The sequence below is a fragment of the Triticum dicoccoides genome, chromosome 3B (assembly GCF_002162155.2).
Source record: "Triticum dicoccoides isolate Atlit2015 ecotype Zavitan chromosome 3B, WEW_v2.0, whole genome shotgun sequence".
NCBI classification, from domain to species: domain Eukaryota; kingdom Viridiplantae; phylum Streptophyta; class Magnoliopsida; order Poales; family Poaceae; genus Triticum; species Triticum dicoccoides.
In genome coordinates this window covers 758,676,891-758,689,466 of record NC_041385.1, presented here as the reverse complement: position 1 = coordinate 758,689,466, position 12,576 = coordinate 758,676,891, and the positions used below count along the sequence as shown (strand labels likewise).

Genomic DNA, 12,576 nt, shown 5'->3' with positions numbered 1-12,576 from the left:
CACAGAGTAGGCTGCTAAATCACATCATCGGGATCACAGGCAGCAGCAAAATTAGGGAAGGGGGCTTGGCCGCCTTTACAGTGCGTGTGTTTTCTGCTATACTACTACCTAGTCGCCCGAGGAAAATATTAGAGTTGTTCAGAAAACTCCACAGAGTCGCCCACTAAATTACATCATTGGTATCACATGCACCCAACGAAACTGGAAGGAAGTTGCTTCTTTTAAAGTGGTAGGACATAATCATTTTCTTTATATTTTTGTTGTAAAACAAACACAATTTGTAAGTGTGTGTGTCAACAAAGTTTGTTTGTATTTTGCATTAAACAAGCTTCTTACATTTTTTGCATAGCCCAAGTTGCTTATAGCACACATGATAGTTACTTTAAACCAGTGTGCTCGACCCCCGCCAAAAAAAAAAGTGTGCTCGATGCTGGGAGAAGGGACACATGGGATGGATGCAAGGCTTAAGTAGTGTTCGTTACAGAGGAGGTCGCCAGGGACGTGATCCAGTCCACGCCAAAAAGAAACGGACACGAGGGACGTAGTCCGGCGCCGGGGCCGTCAGACTGGTCGTCCCGGCTCTAGGCCAATGGTGCCAATGAGTGGGATGCTAGGGGGCATGCGGGCGGATCGACCGGCAAGGTAGTCCCCGACACTGTATGCGGACGGTTAGGTCGGTGAGGTATTGGCGATGGAGGTAGCGCTTCGACACTGTGTGCGACGATTAGGTCGGCGATGTTTTGGCGACGGGCGGCGACACAGCAAGGTAGGGCATCAAAAGCAATCACACACCTTCAAGAAGCAGCCACGCTAGCACATGCAAGTGCTAGACATCAACGCACCAACAACTTTGCCATGCACAAGTAGCTGTTTGCCGATGGATGGATACGTGGTGGTGTGGGTGCTAGTAGTAATCTTGACATGCATAGATTGTTAGTCAGCATGCATGCAGTGTGGTTAGTTAGCTGCATAGAGTTCGCTTGGTAGAGGTAGTAGCCGAGCTGAGTCAAGTTAGTTAGCTGCATGCAGAGTCACGTGGATCATGGAGAAACTAGTGGAGTAGTGGCTCTAGTGGTGGCCTGAAGTGCATGGCAGGAGTCAGTGGCGGAGCTAGGATTTGAAAACAGGGTGGTCCACCTCTATATTCTTTTGACAACAAATATAGCATGTGAACGATGTAATTAATTAACCAGTAGCACATAAAAATAGATTAATATGTTCTTAGAGACATACTAAAATTCTCAATTAAGTGTCAGTTTTGCATAAAAGAAGTCTACATAATACATACCTTGAGAAATTTAAAGAAGCATGTCTCCGAAAAAGAGAAGCAATGCCTCCGGTCCTCTTCACTCTTCAATAACTCTGCAATAATAATTTGCTTACATTTTAATCATAAGTTCATAACCAGTAAATTCAAATTTGTGTCATGTAGACAATTTGCTTGTTTCTGAATATGAACCTAAATTATATACCTGTAATTTTTTTTAAGGTCAATATACCTGTAATTTAAATTTGTATCATGTAGACAATTTGCATCTTTCTGAATATGGAACTACATTATATTCAGAAATTTCCAATTGTAGCTTCGGTGTCCAATATATCCAATGGACAAGCGAAAGAAGAAAAAAACATTGTTGTTTTGAGCATCCTCATACAGCCATATACAAGGATTCAACCAGACCTGCTTGCAAGTCCAAATGGTCGGTGGTGGCGTAGACATGGGCACGGCCATGGCCGGCGGTGGCCATGCCAACGAAACGCGGTGCAAGCAACCAGTTTGCGAGAACAGAGAGCAAGGAGTAAAAGGACAACGGCGGTCCGGTCAGCGTTGACATGAGGAAGAAGGGTCCTGCTTGCCGCTCTGAATCCGTTGTCCGAATGAAGGATGGGAGGTACAGGAGCAGGCCTCGGTCACAAATACAGCAAGGGAACCGGGGAAGACGAAGGCACACTGCTCGCCGGGCTGTGCTCTGCCGGAGCCGAGGAAGACCGGTGCGGGAGCTCGATTCACTGCGGCACTACACTGAATCGTCCATGAAAAGTGTCAGAGAGACGATGAGCTCGTTGGGTGGGGCAGGCCGCGGTGGCTCCTGGCGTTGGCTACGGGAGACGGCGACTCGCCGAGGCAAACGACTGGTGGCGGATCGGAACGCGTAGAAGTGGAGCAGGGAATCGACCCGATGACGCCCCTCCTGTCATACAATTGAGTAGGCTGTCGCTGGGCCTTTCTTTTCTCCAGCCCATGACCGAATATCCTATGACATACGGCCCGACCCAAAATTCCAGGGTGGGCCGCGACCCACCCTGGACACCCTGTAGCTCCGGCCCTGGCAGAAGTGCCTAAACCTTGTGTATATATACTACTTTGAGTGGAATGGAAATGAGGCCGTGCGGCTAAGAAAGCAATGTAGTGCTTTTGGGTGCCAAGGGAGAGTTTTGGCAAAGCCTGTGTGTTCTTCCTTGGTGTATATACGCGTGTGTAGAGTTCATCATCATGTGTGTGTTTGCGAGGAAAGAGAAGAGAGAAACCTCAGGAGAGTTGTGAGATGCAACGAGAGGGAGGAAGACGACGCGGCGCTGCGAGGAGGCGGCGCCAACAATTGGTATCAGAGCCAAGTTCGAGGGGCGGCCGTGGCGCGCGGAGGCGTCCGCGGAGCGCGCAGCGGACATGGAGGCTGCGGCGCACGGAGAGCGCGATGGCGCGAGGAACGGAGACGCGACAGCGGCCGGCGAGGTGGCCGTGTTGCACGGCATCTACGGCGGCTCGTGCTGAAAGCACACGGTGGCGTCGGACGGCAGCAACCATGGCGACGAGCTTGTCGCGTCGGGTGCGTGTATGGGCGCGCGCCGGGCGCGCTGGGCGCGTCGGGTCCACGGCGGGTCGTGTGTGTGCGTGCGTGTGGTGTGCACGGGCATATCCGTGCACGAGTGCAGCGTATGTGCGTTCTGTTGGCGAGATCGGGGGAGCATGGAGTTGGTCCTAGGCGGCTCGCACGACCCGGACGTGTGCGTGCATGTTGCGAGAGTGGGCAGAGCGGGCTGGACCAGGCGCTCGGCGTGGACTGGGGTGTAGATTACGTGCCATGGCGCGCCCCAGGGTATAAGAACCCCTCGTATGCGTTGTAACAAGTATGACTCAGGTTTGTGCTTGAGGAAATCGGCCGTAGTTGCGGCCGGCGGCGTCAGTACGCCAGGAAGAGAAGTTGCGGCTGCCATGGCGGACGCGGAGGCGGTGTGCGGTGAGTCCACGACGTGTGGTGTGGTCGGGCTCGTCGGGCGCGTTGTGTGCGCACGGGATGTGCGGGATGCACTGGTGCGGTTGGGCTCGTCGGGCGCTTCGGGTGCGCACGCGACGTGCGGGACGCAGAGGGATGCTAGGCGTATGTTGCCGGCGGAGAAGGAGCTCGGCGTGTGTCATTGAGGAAGCATGGTGGCGATCAGCGTCAGCGCGCCAGGTCCAGTCCACGGTCATGGCGATGACGATGACGGGAGCTGCGACAATTCCGGCGAAGGCAAGTCAAGATTAGGAGGGAAAATGTTAGTAGTAATCTTGACATGCATAGATTGTTAATCAGCATGCATGCAGTGTGGTTAGTTAGCTGTATAGAGTTCGCTTGGTGGAGGTAGTAGCCGAGCTGAGTCAAGTTAGTTAGCTGCATGCAGAGTCATGTGGATCATGGAGAAACTAGTGAAGTAGTGGCTCTAGTGGTGGCGTGAAGTGCATGGCAGGAATGCCTAAACCTTGTGTATATATACTACTTCGAGTGGAATGGAAATGAGGCCGTGCGGGCTGAGAAAGCAATGTAGTGCTTGTGGGTGCCAAGGGAGAGTTTCGGCAAAGCATGTGTGTTCTTCCTTGGTGTATACGCGTGTGTATAGAGTTCATCACCATGTGTGTGTTTGTAAGGGAAGAGAAGAGAGAAACCTCAGGAGAGTTATGAGATGCAACGAGAGGGAGAAAGACGATGCGGCGTTGTGAGGAGGCGGCGCCAACAGAGGGTGCTGGTTGTGATTGCTAGTTAGGAATGCATCACGCTGGTTGTGATTGCTAGCTAAGCATGCATCACGCGGAGCACTGTTCGAGTTGTGCGCGCGCGTGGAGGGTGCGAGGGTGCGCTCAAAACAACTAACAGGCGCAGCGGCGCTAGCTAGCCGCGTCCGTTTTCGAGTTTGCCAACTTGTTTCCAATTCAGATTTTACTATGATTTTTACGCACAAAAAAGAGTGGCTGGTAATACGCAGAGTAGAAGATTTTGCACGAAGTGACACGACGTTTTCCTGATTTTGCACCAGGAAATAATGGAAACTGATCAAAGGTCTAGGCCCTCTGCCCAAGCTTTATATAAAAAAGAAGGAAAAGGATGGAAGTTCAAAGGTCTAGGTCCTCAAGCCTCGAGCAAAGTGTCCCTCAGGTAGAACAGCTATGGTTGGACGCAAACTTTGGGAAAAGCAAAGACAAACGTACACAAGCCCTGCACTGCAGTCTCCAATATCCCCATCCATTCCTTCATTGCTCCTCCTCACATAAACTTCTTTTTCTGCAGTTTACAGTCTCTAATATCCCCATCCATGTCACACATACATATACTACTTTGTTATTCATCATCAACACAGAAGACATGTCTGCCTTCTGAGTATCTGAGGCATGTTCCTTCAGTTTGTCGGTTTTTAAATAGAAATTCAGACTTTTGTAACTTCTGAAACAGACGACTCTAATCGAGCCTACGTCCGGCAACATGGGCATCGGGCTGGCGTTCATATTTTTTTTCAAGAAAAGGAGGATGACTCCTCGCATCTGCATCTTGACCATGCATGCATCTACTTTATTGATTATTCACAAAAATCTTACAAAGTAATATATCTGTAAGTCTGAAGCCATCATCTTGACAACATCTGTTGCTACTCCTATCCACTTGATAAAAGAGTGTCAGATTGTTTGAGCCGAATACCAAATAGACCTCGCACCAAAGCCTGACATCTAAAGCTGGAGACCCCAACCAAGCCTCATTGCCGGATCTATGGCACACATCGACCTGACGCACTCTCATAGGCCGCCGCCGCCGTCTTGCACCGATCCATCTTCAAAGCAGGTACTGACGCATCAACCTTGCCAGGCCAGCCGTCGACGCCACCACGGCGCTAGACAACGTCACCTCTCTACACGCGTCCATCATCATACATCTGTCGCCGAGACGCGCCACGCCGCCGAAACTCAGCATCGTCGATGCATGACATTAAACGCTGCTCCACCACTAAAACCGTCCACTGGTCCCTCAAGCCAGTGCACATCTCCAGGAATGACGCCTCCAAGGAGGAACGATACAAGAGCGCCCCCATCATCCAATCAAGTGATCAAAGATTTCCCCTGGAAGTAGCGGGAGGAGTTGGGAGCATCACCTCGATGATGCCTCCATGAGGGAAACGACGCCAATAGCGTCACCATCACTGGCTCCGGTCACCGGCCGAAGACCAGGTTTCCACCCGGATCCGTCCCAAGAACATCAAACCGACAACTTGTGCATCTGCAAGATCACCTTCAAAGCCCCGGAGCTAGCCGCCCAGATTCGGCGATCATCCACAGCCGCACTGCCACTACGGTATATCCTGACACTCCGGCCAGTACCGAAAGGCGCCACCACTGGAACATGGAGGGAGCGTTGCCACCCCACTGCGCCATGTCGACAGAGCCGTAGGATGAATCCCAAGCACGTTCTTCACCATCATTGTACGGAACGGGATCTGGGGTCGAATCCGCCGGACCGCCGGAGCAGCTCCGCCTTGGACATGGGTACGTCCACGCTATGCAGTCGAGGACGGTCTGGGCCTCACCGCCCCCACTGTCCGGGGTCGCTGCCCAGGCATCAGCGGCTGCGTAGCGAGGTGGCCACCCTGGTGAGGCCATGGTCGGAGTGCACCTCCGCATGCGCCCTGTCCGATCTTCTAGCCAGGTCCTCCACGATGTCCACTGCGCCGCCGCCATCGAACTGCCACCCGACGACCACGTCGCTGCCCAAGGCCTCCGCCCAGAGCAAGCCGTCACGCCGCCAATATCTAGATCGCGGTTGCGCCAGCTCACGGGTAGGAGGTCCCGCCCCACGCCCTCCATCACTAGACAGGGAGGAGATCCCCCGCCACCACTGTCAGAAACCGGCCTTAGTTCCGTGGCGTCCTCCGGCGGCAACGGAGGGAGGGAAAGATGGATGGCGGCCCGGCGGCTAGGGTTTAGGGCGCCACCCGAGTCGCCCGAGATGGGGGTGACGCGGGTGCTGCGCTCGAGACGGGGGCCCGACGCGCATACACTCACCCCTATAAACGCACACACGCACACCCTACCCCTATGAGCACCTTCGAGAGACTGAGTTGGCATATCATCTTGAGATTTATGAAGCCACCATAGACGCCTCGTCGTCGACGGGAACGTCTCCTCCCACTGAAAGCGCATCGCCGGAAATCCTGAAATAAATCCAGGAATAATGTGAGCACCAGGATTTGAATCCTGGTGGGTTGGGGATACCACTGTCCACCTAACCATCTCAACCATAGGTTGGTTCGCATGCTGAGGACGATCTTCTTCATGTAATTAGATAAATATCTGCACGTCTTGTCTTTTTTCATACTAGTTTTCACTTGCAACCAGTTCATGTTATTATTGGCGAAAGTAGCTTAGTTCTCTTTTGTCAATCAATCAATTGACTGACAGGGGAGAACTATTGCCATGACAACTATCCATAGTACTGGTGCATTATATCAACATTTTATCCCGGTTTTTGTCGCAATTCAGTAGCGTAATCTGCTGTGCAGTTTTACTTATTCGAACCAATTGATGGCATTTCAGGTGAATTCCAGTTACACCTTTTTATATTGTACTAACAACGGTGCTTACATTCTTCGAATCTTTGCACTGCATCACATGTATTTTCAAATGTATGCAAATTATTTGATATACTTCATCTACGACTTTGTGGTAGTATTATCTTTATGTTTTTCATTAAAAAGAGAAGAAGAGAAAGAAAATCTGTGAGTCCCTCCCTCCGACACACCTTTCGATACTGCTTGGAATCCAGTCCAAAGTCTAGGCCCATGCTTTCTTTATTCAAAGAAAAAGAAAAAGAAAAAGAAAAAGGAGGAAGACCAGACAACTCAATCTTTATTCTTTAAGTGACTCCAGCCTGAAGCAAAGAAGCAGCTACTCATGCTTTGTCCAAAACTAAAGCCAAAGACCAAACACTAGCAACTCCTGATCTGCATACCATCTAATCTTCAGTATCCCCATTCATTCATCCATTGTTCACCCTTCACTTGACATAAACAATAGATGAGCACACGGGATTGTGCCAGCCAGCCTACTTATTAAGGTACTATCAAAACTACTAATACGGTTCATCACATATATATTTTAGGGAATTATGCATCGACTAACAATTACTATCTTCTGGTAACTAGCTAGCACACGTGCCAGCTGCAAATTGATTCATCTGGAGGTGCAGATCGATCGATGGGTTAGATTTCTGGAGCTTCTTGTCTCTGCAAGGCCTTCATACAAACACTAGTTATCATGCCTCGAGAGGTATTAATTTGTCTTCTGGTGGTATGTCAGAGATGGTTATCACAGTGAAGTCTAGTATTATTACTTTCTTCTACATAATATATGTCAGAGATTGTTGTCTTAATTAGTTGGTTCTTGATATATATGTCAGAGATTGTTGTCTTAATTAGTTACGTGTTCATTAGCTCCAGGATCAAGCAACAGTGGCTTAATGTTACCACACACACAAATAGAGGATGCAATTCTTGCTGAAATTAATTAATCCTGCAATTCTTCAGGCTTCTACTTGCAACACGTACCCTCTTATCTGGGTCCGTCTGAGAGCACAAGTCGTGGTCGTGACTTGCCCTTCCCTCCACCGGCTTAATTAATTTCTCTGCCTCCCCTCCCAGCTAGCTCATCACTGCCACTGCTCTCCTCTGTGCCCTGACCCCCAACCCAAACACACCATAACACACTACTGATGACCTGCAGTGGCCGACGATACCATGCATTGGTGGTCCGTCCAATTAACAGTTTAACATACAGACACTCAAACTATGGCCTGCTTACTGTGACTGTGAGTCTACATGAGTGCCCATGCATGCAGTCCATATAATTAGTGTTGCTCCTACAATGACAATGATAAAAGAAAATTAGGTGCACCTTGTGTATATATGTTGCTAGATGAAAACTGCTGTGCCAGCGACCTCAACTAATTGCCATCAATTAATTATGCAGTATATTTATCCGGACACCATCGAAGATGCGGTGCAAACAATCATCCCTCATCTTGAGGATACGATCAGTACTGCACACAAGGCCATCTATTTTGATGGATGGCAAGGGTTGGGTGCTTCAGCGGTGCTTAGAGCCATAGCCAAAGACCCTCCGTCGTCTCTGCTGAAGAAATTCAACAAGATAGTCCATGTTGATTGCTCGAGGTGGAAAAGCAGACGAGCACTGCAGAGGACAATCGCACATGAACTACAGCTTTCTCAAAGGGTAATGGATATGTTTTATAGACAAGATGAAGAAGATGATTTCAAAGGGGTAGACGAAAGCTCCAGGGATGAGATACAAGATGTTGGGGCTGAGATCCATCATGCATTAGGACAACACTTTTGTTTATTGGTATTCCATAATGGGAGTGACAACACAGTTGACTTCAGCGATTTTGGCATTCCCCAACCTGTCATGAGTCAGTGGTACCTGTTTGGTACTAAATTATTGTGGACATTCCGAGGAAGGCTTCGGCTCAACCAAGGAGTCAGTGAGAAGGTGGGTAATTCACATCTTTTTCTTTATCGTGAGTTGATTCCTCTAGGGTGGAATTATTTGTTGAAAAAAGAGGCTAGAGAAATTGTTGGGTGCACGGATAAGCTTGCTGAAGTAGCCGAAGAGTGTTGCTTGTATATGCTAGCACTAAATTCTCAAGGAGGTGACATCATAGACTACAACTGGGCCACCCATGCTTCTAGCTATTGGGTTTGTGATGGGATTATACAAGGAGGTCAGGGTGATGAAGCATGGGAGGTTGCAGCTGATCTGCATCAGCGGATATGTATAGAGGATTATTCATCTAATGCACTGCCCTCTTTTGGTCATGAACTACAAACTTCCCCGAAACGGTGGATATTCTCCAGGGGCAACTCTGTTGTGCATCCAGAGTCAACGTCCTTTTTTCTTGCTATAGCCGCAAGCAAATCTGATCCTCCATTAAGACTGTTACCTAATGACATGTTCCATAAACCAGACAAGCTCCGTGTGCTCAAGTTATGCCTTTGCACCTTCAACTTTTCTTCACCTCCTTTCAGTTGTTGCCGCAACTTAAGGTTCCTTGGATTAGATGGCTGCAAAGATGAGCGAGCGAAAGAAGATGAGAAGCAAGATAGACTAGCAATTGAATGTTTTCAGAGCATATGGGTACTAGACATATGCCACACGGATTGGGAATTTGCCTTGTCACCAGAGATAACAGAGAATATGGCTGGAAACATTAGAGAGGTACACATAAAGAAGGGAAGGATTTGGATCCATAGTTTTTCATGGAGACAACTGCAAAACCTTCGCAAGCTTCGAGTAGTTGAGCCTACATGCCCTTGGGAGACGGGCAAAAAGGATGAATTTACTAACATGGTGAAGATGGAGTTTCTCGACCTTTCTTGGAATACTACAATACAAGTTTTGCCAAGTCTGTCACGGGAAAGTAGTATCAAGACTCTGGTTCTAGATGGTTGTGTTGGATTGGAGCATGTTGAAGGACTCCCTCCATCACTTGAATCATTCAGCTTAGATGCAGGACTAACAGAGGATGATTACAAGAAAGCCAAATTAAGCCGCATCTCCATGGCCGGCTGTGCAAGATTGTCTGACTTCACATTGCGTGGATCACTTCCAAACCTTGAGGAACTAGACCTCTCAGACACAAAAGTCAAGACACTTGACCTCGAAAATGAGGTGGTGCAGGTTCCATGTCTCAAACAAATTATTCTATTGAGATGTATGCAACTCCATTCCATTCTATGGCCAGAAGTGGGTCTGCCAACACTGACAGTGCTGCATATTGATTCCTCAGTCTATCCTATTCAAACAAAACTACATGAAGTGTATGTTAGTATAGTGGACATAAGATTTTTTCAGTCCTTGGTATTACGAAGCAATCTCCAATTCTGTTGGAAGAGCAATAGGTTCCATCTAAATCTTTGTGTACCTTGTACCACAAATGTTAAGGAACAAAGTTATATGAAGGAGAAGATGGGCCCTGGTAATAGTGGGAAAATAATGGGTCCCCCTCAACCGAAGTCATTAAACCCCAATACTTGCAGCACCTACATTGATGTCCCTATTGGCAACATAATTATTGATCACAACTACAACAGTGGAATGCAGTTTCAGCCATCGGGCTGCCATGTGGAGATTGGTAAGGGAGTTAGCAACGCTAGCATGGAGAGTGTGCAAGCAATCAAGGCTATCATCTTTGCACTGAATGAAGCCAAGTCGTTGCATGTGCATGACAATTCTTCCATCACCACTATTATCACTGAACACATGATGTCTAGAGCTGGGATTGATCTTGACTGGAAACATCTAAAACATTGTCATGTGGTGAGATGCCCCAAGATGCGCATAGTCTTCAAGACTAACTATGGTGGGTACCCCTTTACAGAAATAGAGACCTTTTGGGCAGCTGATCTACCAATGTCACACTGCATTTGGAGCAAAGGAAAGACCTACAGTGGCACGGAAACTGGGTGCTTTGCCAAACTGCGGAGCATACACCTATACTCTTGCCCAAGACTCACATTTGTGCTTCCATTATTGTGGGGTATTCAAGGATCATACTTGCACAAATTAGAAAGTCTCCACATTGTCAACTGCAGTGATCTGAAGACGGTGTTCCCTGTTCATCCTGGCCTCAAAGGAAATGTACTTGAGTTCCCAAGGCTGAAGCACATCCAGCTATATGAGCTCTATAAGTTGGAGCATATATGTGAGGTCAAGATGCATGCTCCCAAGCTTGAGAGGGTATGGCTCAGGGGCTGTTGGAGTCTCAGGCGCCTCCCAGCGGTTGGCGGAGATAGCCGTCGCCCCGTCGTGGACTGTGAGCAGGACTGGTGGGAGAAGCTGGAGTGGGACGGGCTGGAGGCTGGCCACGATCCATGCCTCTTCGAGCGGCGCCACTCGTCACATTACAAGAAGCCCTTGCCCAGAGTTTCTGTGCTTCAGTGAAGTGACCGTACTATTCAGGTACGTGCGCTCTTCATTGTTTGCATCTTGCTTCATGCAGGTGTCATAATAGATGATAGTTGGTGATATGTCGTGTAGGCTTGGGGCATGGTGGCAAGACCTATGACAAGGGCGGTGGACGCCTTGCTGCTTTTCACTGCCATGACGGTTCAAGCCAATAAACTGGTGTTTGCTTCCCAAGATATGGTGGATGCATGTGTGTTTCCTTGCTTAAGAAAGAATAAAGTGGTGCTTGATCATGCATGCACCTGCATGCATGCATGCTTAGTCATCTCTTTGTGTGTGTCTCCACTCTCCGGAGAGAGTGAGAGAGACGACTTATGTATCATTGTATTGGTTGTGGTTTGTTTCCTGTTTATGTGTGTGCCAAAGCCCAGAGATTTCATTCAGATTCAGTACAGCTAGCAGCTTGTGTACGTGCGCTGGACTGAAAATGCATGCATGCATGTCTGGGTGTGATGTACTCCTAAGTACTACATGGATTCTTATATATCAACTGGGTATGTATTTATTAATTTATTTCGTTCTAGCAGGTTAGCTTTAGCATTCTGTACAAACCTGGGGAGACGAGTATTTATTTATTTCGTTCCAGTAGCTTTAGCATTCTGCATTTCGTTCAAGTAGTGTTAGCATTAATTCAATATGTACAAGCCAAACCCGAGTATGGTTATCTACATCAATCCCTGCTTGCTATAAACAGGTACTCCCTCCGTTTCAAAATAGATGACCCAATTTTATACTAAAGTTAGAATAAAGTTGAGTCATCTATTTTAAAACGGAGGGAGTACATGGTGTTGCAGACTTGCAGTACGTCTCTGTTACTGGCAGATAAGCACACGTACGGCGAGACGACGGCGTAGCCAGCTCGCCTTCAGCTTGGCTGGAACGCTGCTTTCCTCTCATTCTGTCATCGTTGGCTGAAACCAACTTGATTTGCAGATGGGTTCTTGTGTAGCACAAGGACCAGCTGATGATTATTAATTTCAGTTTCCCAAAGAAGAAAAAGGTTCATATATGTCCGGTTCAACAAAACAAATCCTGTCTGAGTGGTGTTCTTCAAGCAGATACATACGCCAGCCTTAAAGTACCTGTGTACCGATATTACACCCTGCCTCCATCGGACTCTGTCCATGTACCCAGTTATTCCTTGTGATCTGCACACTATTACTCCACCACATCTTTGAGCACACCAATATTTTATGGACCTTGACATTGTACAACACTATGCATGTACCCAGGTCTGCGTTGCCATGTGTACGTAATGCACGGAGGTGGCAAAGACCTCCGTACGTGTTAAACAT

General features: G+C 48.3%; 1 protein-coding gene across 1 annotated transcript; it reads left to right on the top strand.

Annotated features, from left to right (window-relative positions):
- The first annotated feature begins 7,228 nt into the window (after positions 1-7,228).
- Positions 7,229-11,774, top strand: LOC119278319. The gene is made up of 4 exons (XM_037559682.1): positions 7,229-7,355; positions 7,444-7,567; positions 8,267-11,275; positions 11,354-11,774. The coding sequence occupies exons 2-3, from the start codon at positions 7,556-7,558 to the stop codon at positions 11,255-11,257; spliced, it is 3,003 nt and encodes a 1,000-aa protein (XP_037415579.1). The 5' UTR covers positions 7,229-7,355; positions 7,444-7,555; the 3' UTR covers positions 11,258-11,275; positions 11,354-11,774.
- Positions 11,775-12,576: the final 802 nt, after the last annotated feature.